Source organism: Pan troglodytes, chromosome 11 (genome assembly GCF_028858775.2).
Source record: "Pan troglodytes isolate AG18354 chromosome 11, NHGRI_mPanTro3-v2.0_pri, whole genome shotgun sequence".
Classification (NCBI taxonomy): Eukaryota; Metazoa; Chordata; class Mammalia; order Primates; family Hominidae; genus Pan; species Pan troglodytes.
In genome coordinates, this window is record NC_072409.2 from 8,230,213 (window position 1) to 8,247,610 (window position 17,398).

The 17,398-nt window shown below is 52.5% G+C and overlaps 1 protein-coding gene across 3 annotated transcripts in view; it reads right to left on the minus strand.

Moving 5' to 3' along the window:
- Positions 1-17,398, minus strand: part of NCS1 (neuronal calcium sensor 1) — a 64,807-nt gene that overhangs the window by 11,493 nt on the left and 35,916 nt on the right. For all 3 annotated transcript variants that reach the window (XM_024345919.3, XM_024345920.3, XM_016961861.4), the window contains exons 3-6: positions 7,606-7,744; positions 5,781-5,859; positions 2,402-2,490; positions 1,980-2,057 (exon numbers count right to left, since the gene is read on the minus strand). In XM_024345919.3, the coding sequence (XP_024201687.1) occupies positions 1,980-2,057; positions 2,402-2,490; positions 5,781-5,859; positions 7,606-7,744 (385 nt within the window). The remainder of the gene's footprint in view (positions 1-1,979; positions 2,058-2,401; positions 2,491-5,780; positions 5,860-7,605; positions 7,745-17,398) is intronic.

The following is a 17,398-nucleotide window of genomic DNA, read 5'->3' on the forward strand; positions in this document are numbered from 1 at the left end:
TCAGCCTCCCGAGTAGCTGGGACCACAGGTGCACACCACCACACCCGGCTAATTTTTGTATTTTTCGTAGAGACGGGGTTTCATCACGTTGCCCAGGCTGGTCTCAAACTCCTGAGCTCAAGTGATCCACTCGCCTTGGCCTCCCAAAGTGCTGGGATGACAGGTGTGAGCCACCGCACCTGACCATTTTATGTTATTTTGCTGAAGGCACGTAACACCTGGATTTCCCTAACGTCATTATTTGAAATTTACATTTAAGTTATTTTAGTTTTAAGTAAGCTTGATTTAAAGAAGGATTCCTTATTTTTTTGGAGTCCCTTTTTTTAGGCTTTTATTTTAGGCTCAAGGATACATGTGCAGGTTTGTTATATAGGTAAATCCCATGTTGTGGGGGTTTGCTGTACAGACTATTTTGTCACTCAGGTGATAAGCATAGTATCTGATAATAGGTGGGTTTTGATCCTCACCCTCCTCTCACCCTCCTCTCACCCTCCTCTCACCCTCCTCTCACCCTCCACCCTCAAGTAGGCTCCAGTGTCTATGGTTCCTTTTTTTTTTCTTTCTTTTGAGACAGTCTCACTCTTATTGCCCAGGCTGGAGTGCAGTGGTGTGATCTCGGCTCACTGCAACCTCTGCCTCCCAGGTTCAAGCAATTCTCCTCCCTCAGCCTCCCGAGTAGCTGGGATTACAGGCATGTGCCATCATGCCTGGCTAATTTTTTTTTTTTTTTTTTTTGAGACTGCGTCTCACTCTGTTGCCCAGGCTGGAGTGCAATGGCGCAATCTCCACTCACTGCAACTGCTGCCTCCCGGATTTTTTTTTTTTTTTTTAGTAGAGAAAGGGATTCACCATGTTGGCCAGGCTGGTCTCGAACTCCTGACCTCAGGTGATTCACCCGCCTCGGCCTCCCAAAATGCTGGGATTACAGGTGTGAGCCACCACACCTGGCTTTGGTTCCCTTTAAAGAAGGGTTTCTTGGCCAGGCACGGTGGCTCACGCCTGTAATCCCAGCACTTTGGGAGGCCGAGGCGGGTGGATCACGAAGTCAGGAGATCGACACCATCCTGGCTAACACGGTGAAATCCCATCTCTACTAAAAATACAAAAAATTAGCCAGGTGTGGTGGCATGCGCCTGTAGTCCCAGCTACTCGGGAGGCTGAGGCAGGAGAGTTGCGTGAACCCAGGAGGCAGAGCTTGCAGTGAGCCGAGATCGCGCCCGCCACTGCACTCCAGCCTGGGCGACAGGGCAAAGACTCTGTCTCAAAAAAAAAAGAGAAGGGTTTCTTAACCTTGGGCCTGTGGATAGAAGTCAGCAGGTCTATGAACTTGGGGGAAAAAAAAAAAATCAGCCTTTTTTTACTAACCTCTAACTGAAATGTAGCGTTTCCTTTGATGGAAACCTAGGTGACGGTCCCCAACAGGACCTGCAGTACCTGTGATCTGTCGACAGTAGGGATCACAGGTATTTTCATAACACACCCCAGTTGCTGCAGATATTACAGCTCGCAACTTCGGGAGCTGCTGGACCCACCACTACATCTTAGTGAATGTGTTAAGAAAGCAGCTCACAGAACGCTACATCACAGATTCTTTTTTTAAAAATACTCTGACAGCTGTTTTCTAAAATAATCAGCTTCCTTTTTGATCTTACGGATTTTATTTTACGCGCTTAAAGCCATTATGCTGAGAAGTCTGTAGGCTTCTCCAGAATGCCAAAGGGGTCCATGGCAAACAAAAAAAAAAGGCTAAGGACTTTGGTTGATTAAAGAAAACATGCTGAGCAAACTGACTTAAGACTCTGGACACTGGATGGGGCTAGCTGCTGAGCAGGGATAGGACACCGTGCCGCCTGCCGTGAGCCATGGAGGAGGTTGGCAGCAAAGCCAGGCCCAGGCTCCAGGGACTCCAATTCCTGCCCCCGACACCTTGCCTCCCTGGTCCAGGACCAGCCCCGCCCCCTCCCCCCCCCCCGCCTCACCTTATCCATCATGGCAAAGATCCGGTCCACCCTCTTCTCGGGAGTGTTTTCCTCCTCTGGGAGCTCCACGGTATTCCCCTGCAGGGACGGACAAGGCGGGGGTGGGCCCTGGCACTCTGGGCTTTGGGCTCTTGGCCACGCATTTGCCCCCCAAGACCTGGCAGTTTCCAGATGAGGGCCGCCCCCCTCTTCTTTCCCCTCCCCATCCCTGCCATTGTGCCCTGGAATATCCCACACCCCAGCCCCACTATCTACCAGCTTGTGCCTGCCTGCCCAGGCAGAGATGTACAGAACGGCTCAGCCAGTGACCCCTGCTTCCACCCTGGGCAGGAGCATGGCTGCACAAGTGCTCTCTCTCTGTCTCTCAGTCACTGGCTTTGCCCCTCCTGCCACCCCTAACCACACGAGACCCGGCTTCTCACCACCATCTGGTAAATGGCATCCACAATGTCCAGCATCTCATTCCTGGTGATGTAGCCATCATTGTCCAAGTCGTAGAGCTTGAAGGCCCCTGTAAGCAAGCAGCACTGCTGAGTGATCCTGGGCTGGGGCAGTGGGGAGGGGTCTTCAACTCGCCCCTCCTCTCTGCACCCCAACATGAAGTCAGCGACCGGATGGCCCATTCCTCATCAGGTCAACTAATATTTACATCAGGATAGACAGGGACAGACACACACACACACACACACCATTGCAACTAGGGTTAAAAAAAATAAGGCTGGGCATGGTGGCTCACACCTGTAATCCCAGGACTTTGGGAGGCTGAGGTGAGCAGACTGCTTGAGCCCAGGAGTTCGAGACCAGCCTGGACAACATGGCAAAACCCCGTCTCTACAAAAATACAAAAATTAGCCAGGCCTGGTGGCGGTGCCTGTAGTTCCAGCTACTTGGGAGGTTGAGGTGGGAGGATGGTTTGAGCCCAGGAGGCGAAGTTTGCAATAAGCCGAGATCAAGCCACTGCACTCCAGCCTGGGTGACAGAGCAAGTCTCTCTCCCTCTCTCTCTCTCTCTATACATATATATATATACACACACACACACATATATATGTATATATGTTTATATATACACAATTTATATTTATGTATATATATTTATATATACACAATTTATATTTATGTATATATATTTATATATACACAATTTATATTTATGTATATATATTTATATTTACACAATTTATATTTATGTATATATATTTATATATACACAATTTATATTTATGTATATATATACACAATTCATATTTATGGATATATATTTATATATACACAATTCATATTACGGATATATATTTATATATACACAATTCATATTACGGATATATATTTATATATACACAATTCATATTACGGATATATATTTATATATACACAATTCATATTACGGATATATATTTATATATACACAATTCATATTACGGATATATATTTATATATACACAATTCATATTACGGATATATATTTATATATACACAATTCATATTACGGATATATATTTATATATACACAATTCATATTATGGATATATATTTATATATACACAATTCATATTATGGATATATATTTATATATACATAATTTATATTATGGATATATATTTATATATACATAATTTATATTATGGATATATATTTATATATACATAATTTATATTATGGATATATATTTATATATACATAATTTATATTATGGATATATATTTATATATACATAATTTATATTATGGATATATATTTATATATACATAATTTATATTATGGATATATATTTATATATACATAATTTATATTATGGATATATATTTATATATACATAATTTATATTATGGATATATATTTATATTATGGATATATATTTATATATACATAATTTATATTTATGTGTATATATATGTATACATACATAATTTATATTTATGTGTATATATATATTTATTTATTTATAAATTAAAAATAACAGGGCCAGGCACAGTGACTCACCCCTATAATCCCAGCACTTTGGGAGGCCGAGGCGGGCAGATCACCTGAGGTCAGGAGTTGGAGAACAGCCTGGCCAACATGATGAAACCCCTGCTCTACTAAAAATACAAAAATTAGCCAGGTGTGGTGGCGGGCGCCTGTAGTTCCAGCTACTTGGGAGGAGGTGAGAGGATGGCTTGAGCCCAGGAGGCAAAGGTTGCAATAAGCCAAGATTGAACTACTGCACTCTAGCCTGGGTGACAGAGCAAGACTCTCTCTTTCTCTCTCTCTCTCTCTCTATATATATAATATTTTATATATATATATTAAATATTATATATATATTAAAAATAACAGGGCCAGGCACGGTGGCTCACACCTGTAATTCCAGCACTTTGGAAGGCCAAGGTGGGTGGATCATCTGAGGTCAGGAGTTCGAGACCAGCCTGGCCAACATGGCGAAACCCCATTTCTACTAAAAACACAAAAATTAGCCAGGTGTGGTGGCACATGCCTGTAATCCCAGCTACTTGGGAGGCTGAAGCAGGAGAATTGCTTGAACCCAGGAGGCAGAGATTGTAGTGGGCCGAGATTGTGCCACTACACTCCAGCCTGAGCAACAGAGCGAGACTCTGTCTATAAATAAATAAACAAATAAAATAAAGGGATGGGGCATTGGGCTGCCAGGGCCGAGGTCTCAGTGGCTGGAGCTGAGTGTGTGGGAGAGCCCGGGGCCTGGGATGTTACCCAGAGGAGCACCCCTCTCCTTCCCCCAACTCCAGCCCCCACCTCCTCCCCACAGTCCACTCTGCTCCCACAATTATGGTGTGGCCTGCTACAGTCAACATTAGAAAATAAAATAGTACATTGAGAGGAGGAGCTTTTACATAAATAAAGTTCTCTTTTATTTCTTAAAAAAAAAAAAAAAGAAAGAAAGAAAAAGAAAAAGAAACTGCAGGGTCTTCTTGCTGCCGATGGACTGAAGTGTGAAAGTCTTACCGAGCAGGGAGCTCTGGCCAGCTGGTTTCCATCTTCCCTCCTCTCCACGCACCCTGCATTCCTGCTAATGCCGCCAGGGGCCTGCACAGCTTCCCCTCCCAACTCCCTCTCAGCCTCCCTCCACTGGGCCTCGCACACGCGGGCCCCCTCCCCAGCTCCTCTCATCCCCAGCTCTGCGCCTACCAGGCAGGTCCTCTCCTGCTCACAACTCCCTCTCTCCTCCTCGCCTGCAGTTTCCTGAGGTTTTTTTTTTAAATCCTGCTGCCACTCTAGACTGATCGCCCTGAGAGCAGGGACCCATCTATCTTATCCCCCAGTGGATCCCTGGTACCAACACGTGGCTGCATTCAGTCGTTATTTGGTCAATGAATGAGTGAGTAAGTGAATGACTGAAAGCAAGAATCAAAGCAATGGCTATGAAAGAGGTGGGTCCGGCACTGAACCTGGGTCTTGGGTCCCCACCGACCCTCCTGCGGCCCAGGTCTGCACCTGCCCGAGTGCAGCCAAGGCTCCTGCCAGCCTCTGCCCCCAGGCCTCCCTGTCCACCTGCCTCAGTGAGCTCCTTCCTGCTGCCGGTGCCTCCAGGAAACCCTCCCACCTGGAAGCACAGATGTCTGCGCTGCTCTCTGAACCCCGGACAGTCAGCCTGGCCTAGTTACGTGGCCGTGTGAGGGCCACCTGCCCAGGGCCCAGGCCTGCCCTCTGCAGATGCAGCTGGGACGCCATCTGTGGTCACTGCAGTGGGTGTCTGGCACCCCTGCCTGGTGAGGGCCGAGGGCTGCCTCCCTCTGACCTGGGCCCTCCAGCTGCTGCCACACAGGGCCAAGGGGGCAGGACTTACACCGTAGCTTCTCATCCAGGGTTCCCCGCGAGGTCACCGACAGCGCCTGGATGAACTCGGAGAACTCAATTCGCCCATCCTGACAGGAGAGAGAGGGGATTGCCTCGGTCAGTGCCAGCCAGGCCACCGGGTCAGGCTGAACCTCGGGACGGGCGAGGGGCGGTCGCAGGCTCCAGACACTGTGGCCAATGGACACTCAGGTGGAGAGGGCAGGCTCGAAGGAATGGGGGGCGAGAGGCAAGGAGAGGGTGGGGAGCAGAGGCTGGGGGACTGTGTCGGGGGTTAGAAGTGGGAGAGGCCAGGAGGGAGGCACAGGAAGAACTGAGGCTGAACGGAGAGGCTTACTCCACTCTTGATGGGAGAAGGTGCCAGAAGCACCAATGCCTGAGCTCCTCTCAGCAACAGCCTGGAAGCCCCTCGGCCTAGAGCTGTGGGCTCATGGGCTTTTGCAGAGGAAAGGCCGCTGCAGGCTGTTTAATTCCACCTCTTATTTGCAAATGAAGAAACCGAGGCCCAAGAAGGGAAGAGCCCTTCGCAGGGTCAGGAATGTGACTCCCAGCCTGGGGGCACCTGGGAGAAGCTGGGGATGGGATAGAATAGAAACCTCCATGGTGCCAGCAGCAGGGGGTACAGAGACAAGTGGCAGTAAATCCACCCTCAAATGCTACTGCAGGACAGAATCAGGGTCATCGCAGATAACCCAACAGCTATCCGTGCAGCCACTGCCCGGAGGTGACACAAGCTACCACATGGTAAGTCTTGAAAACATGATGCTCAGTGGAAAAAGCCAGGAACAAAAGATCCTATAGCCTACGATTCTCAGAGCCTCAGTTTCCTGACCTACAAAATGGGTATTAAAATACCCAGCTCCCAGGTGCTTGTAAGGCCTCATTAAAAATAATCCATGTATGGCCGGGCAAGGTGGCTTACACCTGAAATCCCAGCACTTTGGGAGACCAAGGTGGGTGGATCATCTGAGGTCAGGAGTTCAAGACCAGCCTGGGCAATACGGTGAAACCCCATCTCTACTAAAAATACAAAAATCAGCCAGGTGTGGTGACGGCGCCTGTAATCCCAGCTTCTCAGGAGGCTGAGGCAGGGGAATTGCTTGAATCTGGGAGGCAGAGGTTGCAGTGAATCGAGACTGCACCACTGCACTCCAGCCTGGGCAACAGAGCAAGACTCTGTCTCAAAAAAAAAAAATCCAAGTAAAGAGCTTACACATAGTAAATGTTCAGGAAATATTGGCTATTATTATTAATCCTGTTATTATCATGGGAGGTATTTGCATTTTATGCTTGTAAGAGAAGTGTCAGGGTGTACATGTGTATACATGCATGTGTGTGCACTGTATACATATGCATATGTGTATATGTCTCTCTGTGTGTACACGTGTGTGCACCTGCAAGTCCATGCATTGTGTGCATATGTGTGCATTTCTGTGCACTGTATGAATATACATGTGTGTTCACATGTGTGGCTGCATCTCCATGTATGTGTGCCCACATGTGTGCATGGTATTCGCCTGCATGTGCACATACACGTCTGTGTGAGAGCTTGGATGTGCATGTCAGTACATGTGTGGGTGTACATATGTGTGCACACATGTGCATGCATTTGGATGCATCTGTGTTTATTGTGTGTCTGCAGGTGTACATGTGCATGCATTTATGTGCGACTATGTATCTGTGCATGTCAGTATGCACTCGTGTGTGTGTTCCTTCTCTAGAAGGGAACATCGGCAGGAGAGAGTGGGTGTGGAGACGCTGCGGGTACCCACAGGAGCTGAGCCAGCTGCCGCAGGCCCCATCAATCCCCAGCTCACCTTGTTTTCGTCAAAGACGTTGAAAACAAATGTGGCAAACTTGGTGGGGTCTCCGAATGGGAAGAATTGCTTGTAGATCTTCTGGAAGCCTGCCGCATCCAGCTGCCCACTGGGGCAGTCCTTGATGAAGCCTTTGTACCTGGAGGCAGCAGACCGGGCCAGAGAGGGTAAAGGAGATGCCAACATCACCCACCCACCACCAACATCGCCTGCCCGGGGCCCAGGAAAGCTGTGGCTCCTTGTTCAAAGAGATGGTGCCCCATGGGGCCATGGACTTGACAGGCACAGGCGCAGTCCCACCTCTGCCTCTCACTAGCAGTGTGACCTTGGATACAGACTTCACCTCTCCTAGCCTCGTCTGCATAAGGGGGTTACGAACTGACATAGGAATTAACCCAGATACTGCACACAGAGTGAGCACTTGGCCACCCAGCCCTGTGCTCCACCCAAGGGGGCTAAAACAAGAGTCACATGAATGGCCTCCCCAAAGCCGCATGCCTGCACAAGACCCTCCCACCTCCCCACCTTCTCTGCTGAGCCCCTCCTGGCATCAGGCTGGGTGGGCTGCTGCTGGTGCTGGTGGGTAGACCACCATATGGAGCCAGCAGGTGGCTCCTCCCACATGCCCACACCCTGCCCCTCAGTCTCTGTTCCCAGGGAACTGGGTAAACAGCATGGGGGGATCCTGGCTGTTCCAACTGGACTTGTCCACCCTGCAGTCCCAGTGCCCAGCACAAAACCCTCCAGATCCCTACGCGGCTGACGCCGGAATGGCTTTGCACTCCCAATCCCAGGACAGATCTCTGCCATTCACTGCCTGTACAGCCTCAAGCAAACGCCCTCACCTGTCTGAGCCTCAGTTTCCTCATCCATAACAAGGGATGGTTCTCATACCCCTCTTGTTGGTATCAGGGGACATGGTGCATGTAACCACAGGGCTTAGCACAAAAATGAGTCAAGAGTGTGATCTTTAGAATTGTGAACTTAAATATGTGTTGTTCTAAACCAATTCACAAACTGGCTCCTGTAGGCAGTTTAACCACCCCTCCCACCCCACCCCCAGGAGGACACGCACTCCTCAGAGGACGATTCCTTCCACATCGGGAAGCCAGAGAGAGAGGTCATCTATCACCAACACCAGCTATTAGCTTTGCAGGGCCCGACGCGACTGGGAACTCTGCACACCTTATTCTCCCAGGATGCCCCTAATGGCCCTGAGAAGGTACTATGAGGAAGCCTTTTTTTTTTTTTTTTTTTGAGACAGAGTCTCACTCTGTCGCCCAGGCTGGAGTGCAGTGGCAGGATCACGGCTCACTACAACCTCCACCTCCTGGGTTCAAGCAATTCTCCTGCCTCAGCCTCCCGAGTAGCTGGGATTACAGGCATGTACCACCACACCCAGCTAATTTTTGTATTTTTAGTAGAGACAGGGTTTTGCCATGTTGGCCAGACTGGTGTCGAACCCCTGACCTCAGGAGATCTGCCTGCCTCAGCCTCCCAAAGTGCTGGGATTACAGGCGTGAGCCACAGTGCCCGGCCGAGGAAGCCCATTTTACAGATGAAGAAACAGGCTCAGAGAGAGGAAGACATTTGCAAGTCCTCGAAGCCCAGACTACAGCTGAGGTGGGATCGAAGGTGAATGCTGAAGAGGCCGACGCTCAGAGAAGCCAGATCACCGAAGACTTTCACACGTCCCACTGTCCCCCATTCTAATGTGATCCACACAAAGCCTCCACCCTCCCCTCGAACATCGGAGAGGGTTATGGGAGTACCGTGCATGGTGCGCGCGGCACTGTGATTAGGGTCCATACAGAGAGGACGCACATGGAAAAGCCACCGTCCCCCTCCCCAATGAAGAGGAATCTAAGGGACTGGAATGGATCCTGGGCACATGTGAAGGGACATGTGGGGCACCCAGGGGTGGCACCCTGAAAATTCTGCGGCCTGGAAGGTGAAGCTCAGGCACCCAGCCTCCTGCCAGTACTGTGGCTGCTGCTGCCGGAGTGAGGGCGGTTGAGGGGAGGAGGATGATGGGGGAGGGCAGAGAAGAGGGAGCAGGATGTGGGAGGGAGGGCAGTTCTTCTTGAGTCAGACCACAGCGGGCACATGACCGTCCCAGCAGTGCCCACAGCAAGCAGGAGGCTGTGAATAGGCCAGCCCTCTGCACCTTTCCCTGTCCCCACCCCAGAACACCTTGAAGGGTGCCAGAGGCCCAGGGAGGTAGGTCCTGGCTCAGGAACCACAGGCCTTTGTAACAGCCCATGATAGCAGCCCAAACCCAGGCACTGTGCTGAGAGGGTGGTTCCCTCGGCAGGTCGGCCCAACCATCCCATTTCACAGATGAGGCACTGAGGCACAGAGAGATCAGGAGATTCATCCACAGCAACGCGTGAGACTCGGAGCCCGCCCTGCCTGTCCTGTCCTCTGCCCTGCCGGCCAGTGTGCGACCCCAGCATCCGTCCCTCCCGTGCATGTGATGTCCGCAGGCCCACCCAGAATCCCTGCAGCCTGGCAGGACTCTCAGGGTCTACTGGCCTCTGCTCAGCCCTGAGGTCTGTTCTGAGCCCCTGCTTGGATTGGCCAAGCAAGAAGGAAGCAAAGCACACGGATCTCAAGTCCCTTCCCACAGCAGGAGGAAGGGACACAGCCACCCCCGTCCTGGCCCTTAAACCTGCCTTCTCCCTGCTTCTTTTGAGTTTCTTCTGTTTCAGCCTGGCCCATGACTCCAGACTCCCAGGCCAGGATGGGCCCCTGGGCAGGGGAGGGCACATGCCTGGCACCAGGACTTAATGACCCATGTGGGGGCACACCCAGCTGTCACCAGACATCTCTGGATGTCAGATGGTTACTTCTTCTTCGTGCAAACCTTCTAACTTATCCACAATGACTTTGTGTTACTTGAGTGATTCTAAAAGGTTATTAAAAACAATAAAGACAAAACAAAAGGCACCCAAAGGTGTCCCTGCAGATGGCTCACAGGGGCTGCTCTAAGGAGATGGAGGCTGTGCACAGCGCCAGCACAGTGAGCAGCTGTGGAAGGCTGGCAGTGAAGGTCTTTGCAGAGGGAAACCGGCTTCAGTGGGGAGCCTTTGGGGGCCTATCCAGTTACCCCTGCAGAGGTTATCACTGTGGGGCCCCAGCTCCCTTCTGTGCCAATAGCAGGGGCCCCAAGAAGCCCCCCATGAGGTGATGTCCATGAGAGGGTGCCCAGCCTGATGTTCCAGCTTCCTCCTGCCAAACCCCCCATACTCCACACCCAGACTTCAGACAGGCTCCTCTGAGCCCTCTTCTCACTTGGCCTCGACCTGTCCCCTGGCCCCTCCCCTGCTCTTCAGCCTGCCTGGCCCAGCTGTAGCCAGAATCCCCACCCCCACGATATCTGATCAAGTGCCTCCTCCCCAATTCGCTTCACGTGTGAGTCCTCGTCCCGCCTCCAGCATCAGCCTGCCCAGTCAGTTCAGCAGGAATCCCCTGCCCTGGAGGCCTCCTCTTAGTTTCCATCCGCTGACCCCTCACCCTGTTCATTGGCTGTGAAGCCTCACTTCCTTGCATTTGGAGTTGATTCCCCTCTCTCTCCCAGGTTGTGATAGTCCTGACACCTATTGCAAGAGTCCCCAGTGAAGCCTTCCTGACCATTTTAAGAAGCGTCAGAATATCGCTTTCTTTAACATGGGCCCACCCACTCTCCCGCCAGGCCCCAGCTTAGATGCTGCTGCTTTCAGGAAGTCGGCCCAGCCCCAGGTCTGAGGCCTCCGGGCCTCCTCTGTACCCCTGCCCACTTGTCTGTCCCAGCAGAGCCTGGACCACGCTATACCATATGTGCCTCCACGCCAGTCCCCCACCAGAATGTAGGCCCCCTGACACCGCTGTGCCCTGATGACCCGCATGAGGCCTGGCATGTAACATGGTCCTGGGGCATGTTTGTCCGGTGAGGTGAATGAATAAACACACAAATTGCCAGGCAGGGGCAGAGGGAGCAAGAGCCCAGTTGGCATCTGGCTCCTTCTTCCTGAGCCCCATGGAACACGGACCTCCAGAGACCCTGGCTGAGACCTAAGAGCTCTGTGGGCACAGTTAGAAAACCACTGAGGTGTGGCCAGGCATGGTGGCTCACGCCTGTAATTCCAGCACTTTGGGAGGCAGAGGTGGGCGGATCATTTGAGGTCAGGAGTTTGAGACCAGCCTGGCCAACATGGTGAAACCCTGTCTCTACTATATATACAAAATAAGCACGTGCCTCATGTCTCTAATCCCAGCTACTCAGGAGGCTGAGGTAGGAGAATCACTTGAACCCAGGAGTCAGAGGTTGCAGTGAGCCGAGATCACGCCACTGCACTCCAGCCTGGGCGATAAAGTGAGACTCCATCTCAAAAAAAAAGAAAAGAAAAGAAAACCAGTGGGCCAGGCGTGGTGACTCACACCTGTAATCCCAGCACTTTGGGAGGCTGAGACGGGCGGATCACAAGGTCAGGAGATGGAGACCATCCTGGCTGACACGGTGAAACCCCGTCTCTACTAAAAATACAAAAAAATTAGCCGGGCGTGGTGGCGGGCGCCTGTAAGTCCCAGCTACTCGGGAGGCTGAGGCAGGAGAATGGTGTGAACCCAGGAGGCGGAGCTTGCAGTGAGCCGAGATCACGCCACTGCACTCCAGCCTGGGGGACAGAGCGAGACTCCGTCTCAAAAGAAAAAAAAAGAAAGAAAAGAAAACCAGTGATGTGCTCCCACCCTCTGTGTATGGAGAAGACTGGCCCAGAGAGGGAGAGAGACAGGCTGAAAGTCACACAGCAAGTCACCAGCAGAAACAGGGCTCAGACCCAGGGCTCCTGCCTCCCAGGCTCCCCGCCTCACCCGCCCCTCCGGCAAGCCAGGCTGCACCGCCCCCGTGTAAGCGCATGGGTAAAGCGACTGCTACCCAAACATTACGTAACCCCCTGCTCATCATCAGAAGGTGGAGGAGGGAGCCTGCTCAACTGGAGCAGAGAGACGGGATGGGGGGGGTCTGAACCTTCCCAGACACCCCAGCCACCCCCAGGCCTCTACCACCCTGCAAATCACAGCTGTGAGGCTGGGATTTCACACCATGGTCCCAGCCTGACGTGCCACCCATCTGCCACCGGCTGGCTGAGTCAGGACCCCCTGAAGCAGCTGCACACTCCCTCTTGCAGTGGGCACCCGAGTGAGCTGCTGGCTTATGATGAAGATCATGCCCAAGAATTTTGTCCCCAGGATGCCTGAGAGACGTGACTCCATCCCCCACCCCTGGTCCAGGGTCAGGTTCCCACAGACCCGGACCTCCTCCCTCCCCTCCTGCCAGTCCCTCCCTCTCTCCTTCAGACACGCTGCCGCCAGACCTGCTCTGGTGCTGGGACATGGGCCTGTGCCCCTGGCCTGGCACTAACCTGTTGTGCTGGGGGAGGACCCTGAGCAAACCCCTTCCCCACAACGCTCCTCGGTTTCCCTGTGAGTAAAGTAAGTGGCTCATACTAGATCAGGGTTTCCCCACCCCGGCACTCCTGGCGTTCGGGGCCAGGTCACTGTCGTGGAGGCCTGTCCTGTGCATAGAAGACATTTAGCAGTATCTCCAGCCTCTGCCAGACAGATGCCAGTAGCACCCCCTCCCCAAGTTAGGACAACCTCAAGTGTCTCCAGACATTGCCAAATATCCCCTCGGGGGCAGAACCACCCAGGTTGAGAACCACTGGACCAGATGGTCTCTGGGGACCCCCACAAGCTCAGGGGATCCGCCATAAGCATCTGTGATTCTAACGGCTATTCAGGAGATCTGAGAGGCAGGCACGCGGCCGTGTGCTTTCCAGGAACGATTCTGCCCCATCGTCCCAACATCCAGAAGGTGAGGCCGATCCCGCCCACTTTGCCAATGGAGAAACTGAGGTTTCTGGAGGTGAAGGCCCCTCCTGGCTCAGGGCGTCCATGTGGATGTCTTCCACATGGTCTGCCCTTCCCCCTCCTCCCCACCTGCCTGACTCCGCTCACCGCTTCCTTCTCAGCACCAGAGCATCTCCCTGAGAGAAGCCTCCCTGACCACCCCAGGCCGGGTCATGCTCCAGGACACACTCCCAGCACCCCATCCCCCAGCTGGGCCTTGGTGGCACCTCAAGCAGCTGTGCCTTGGGAATGATTTGTGTGACTTGTGCAGTGACAGGCCACGGGCTGTTGAGGCAGGAGCCCTATCTTCTAGTTCACCTCCAAACCTGCACCGCCCACTCCTGTGCCTGGCAAACATAGTAGTCACTCGGTTAATGTCAGACTCACACAGCTAGCCAACGAGGTGGCCAGGACCAGAGCCCATACTCCAGAGTGGGAGCTGCCTCTGTGCTCAGTACCAGGAAGGGGAGAGAGGGACCGGCTCTCCTGGCCCTGCCCACCTCTCTGACAGCCAGGTGGAAGCCGAAAGTCCTCCGCGGACCTGATTTCTTCCACATCTTCTGCTTGATTCCAGACCCACAGTGGAAGGGACAGGAGTCCCAGCATCATTGCTGGCTCAGGCCAGGCCAGGGTGGAGGAGTAGAGATGGCACCAGGAACAACCCGTTATCCCGAGTCTCCCTGCAGACTGGCGACTCAAGGTGCTCAGCATGGTCACGGGTTCACGGCAGGATCTCGGAGTCCAGCCCCAGCATCTGCAGGCTCCAGAGGATGGATGGCTCTGGGGGTCCACCATGCAGGCCCCCAGTTTCAGACAAGTGCCTCATGTGTGCAGGAGAAAGGGGTGGCAGAGGGGTCCCTATGATTATCATTATGATTGTGAATCTCCGTGATTATTTTCACTGGTGGCATTGAGCATGCAGGAACTCTGTAATATAAAACAGGAGGCCGGGTCAGGTGGCTCACACCTGGAATCCCAGCACTTTGGGAGGCCGAAGCAGGAGGATCACTTGAGCCCAGGAGTTTGAGACCAGCCTGGGCAACATAGTGAGACCCCATCTCTCTACAAAAAAAAAAAAAATTAGTGGAGCCGGGCGTAGTGGCTTGTGTTTGTCCTCCTAGCTGTTTGGGAGGCTGAAGGAGGAGGGTCCCTTGAGCCCAAAAGTTTGAGGTTGCAGTGAGCTATGATCACACCATTACACTCCAGCCTGGGCAACAAAGCCAGACCCTGTCTCAAAAAAAAAAAAAAAAAGAAAAGAAAAGAAAAGAAAAAAAAAGGTGTTGAATTTTTTTTCTTTTTAAGTTTAAGAAACTGAAAAAGAAGGGCTCAAGCTTCAGTCCTGGCTTGATCCTGCCCCACTCTTGACCTGTGTGTGACCTGGGGCAGGTGACGATTCCCCTCAGAGTCTCGGTTTCCTCATCTGTGAGGTGAGAGCCAAGCTTACACCCTCCTTTCAGACCCCTGAGTGGGCCTGGACAAATGAGCTGAGATTGTTAACACCACAGGACGTCCTGAGCACTGGCCGTGCCCCAAGCCCTGATCTACGACCTCCGCAAACACCAGAGCCAGTGGCCAGGGACAGCCCAACCCCCGTTACCTCATCCCACCAGCTGTCCCAAGAGGAAGGTTCCACAATACCCTCCCGAGTCCCCACGCTGGCCCCATGGGAAGTCCTTCCCTTTCTTTCTTTTTTTTTTTTTTCTTCTAAGACTGAGTCTCGCTCTGTCACCCAGGCTGGAGTACAGGGGCACGATCTACGCTCACTGCAACTTCCGCCTCCCAGGTTCAAGCAATTCTCCTGCCTCAGCCTCCCGAGTAGCTGGGACTACAGGTGCGTGCCACCATGCCCAGCTAAGTTTTGTATTTTTAGTAGAGACAGGGTTTCACCATGTTGGCCAGACTGGTCTTGAACTCCTGACCTCATGATCTGGCCGCCTCAACCTCTCAAAATGCTGGGATTACAGGTGTGAGCCACCGCGCCCGGCCGGGAAGTCCTTCCTAATACCCAATCTCCTAGTACATGGGCAGGGACGTACCAAGACCCCTCACTGCCCCTCCCCACCCAGTAACTCAGCCCGAGATTTTTATACAGAGGCCACACCTCACACAACCTTGTTCGTGAACAGGGTCTTAACTCTTTGGGGTCCAGAGACCCCTTTGGGGATTAGAGAAGAGCCATGGTGCCAGGCCTCAGAGGCAGGCCCAGGCTGTGAAGAACGGGGCCTGCGATCCCCAGCCACGGGAAGCCGAAGTTTCTGATATGGTTGACTGTGTTTGGGAACCAGCTCCACGAGACAGGGTAGAGATGAGAAAAGAAAATCCTAGATTCAACAACGGCGTTCTTACGCTTCTTTAAAAGGGCAGGGGAGAAAAGAAATCTCATTTCATAAAAATCCTGAAAGCTGACTGCCACTTGCAAAACAGTTCCCACTCCAGCGCTGGGTCTCCTCCCACACCTCCCACCTTCTCTTCCCCAACACGGCGCCAGGCTGGGTGAATGCCCTCGTCCACCAGGAGACTCCAAGCACCTCGCCCCCCTCAGTCCCTGATGCCCGCCCGCAACCGGCACTGGCCTGGCATAGAGTAGGTGCTCAGTAAAGATGTACTGAATGAATCGGTGAACAAATGAATCAATGATTGAATGCTCCCAGGACACACGGGTCCAACTCCACTTTGGCCTCTAGTTCTCTGAGGGCCTGAGCAAGCCCCCGCACTGCCAGGCCTCAGTCTCCCAAAAGCCCCGGTCCTCTAGGACTTCCCCCGAATTTGCCACTCTCAGTTCCTGCAGACTCATGTCCTCTGGGATCCTGCTGGGAGGCCAGCCCTGCATTTCCTGCCATGCTGATGATACTGCGGCAGCTGCTCTCTGCAGTGCAAAAGGTGGGACAGAGATTGCTAGACGGATAAATCATAAAGCATTACCCCAAGCTGCAATCAGCCAGGAGCAGCAGGGATGGGCGCAGCGGCAGCCTCGGCAAATTATTCTCCCATTATCTCTTCAAACAACTCTCTCCAGTGGCATGCCCCTCCCCACACTCCCTGGAGACCTGGAGGAGGGTCCCAAACAGCCATGAGATGGTTCCTCTTCCTTTCCCTTCCCCCCAGTAGCCTCCAGTTTTACAGGTTTCCCAGAGCAAGAAAGCAAGAAGCCGGCGGGTCTGAGCCCCAATATTCAGGACCACGGAGGCAGAGCGAGCTGGACCCAGACTCCACACACACACACAGAGCTGTGTGACCTGGGCAAGGGTCTCCACCCTTCTGAGCCTCAGTCTCTTCATCTGTAAAATGGGGCCGCTCCTCGTATTCTCCGCACGGCACCGTTTCATCAGCACTGTGCCTGCCCACAGGAAAGCCCCCAGTGTGTTGCTGAGAGGCTGTCTCCGCGCCCACTCTGCATGGCGCGGCCCAGAATCAACAGCTGGCTGTGTCGATGCGAGGACAGCATTCCTCCGGCTTCCACCCACTACTTTTGCTATCATATTGCTAGGATATTTGGTTATTATAAAAGTAATAAAAGCCATTGTAGAGTCAGGCGCAGTGGCTCATGCCCATAATCCCAGCACTTTGGGAGGCCGAGGCGGGCATTTCCTGAGGTCAGGAGTTTGAGACCAGCCTGGCCAATGTGAAACCCCCGTCTCTATTAAAAATACAAAAATTAGCCAGGCGTGGTGGTGGGTGCCTGTAATCCCAGCTACTCGGGAGGCTGAGGCAGGAGAATCGTTTGAACCCAGGAGGCAGAGTTGCAGTGAGCCAAGACTGTACCACTGCACTCCAGCCTGGGCAACCAAGCGAGACTGTCTCAAAAAAAAAAATAGTTGCAGAAAAGTTGGAAAATAGGACACATAATCCACCAGAGGACACCCGCCCCCCCACCCCCACCTCACACACCCACGACCAGCCTCAG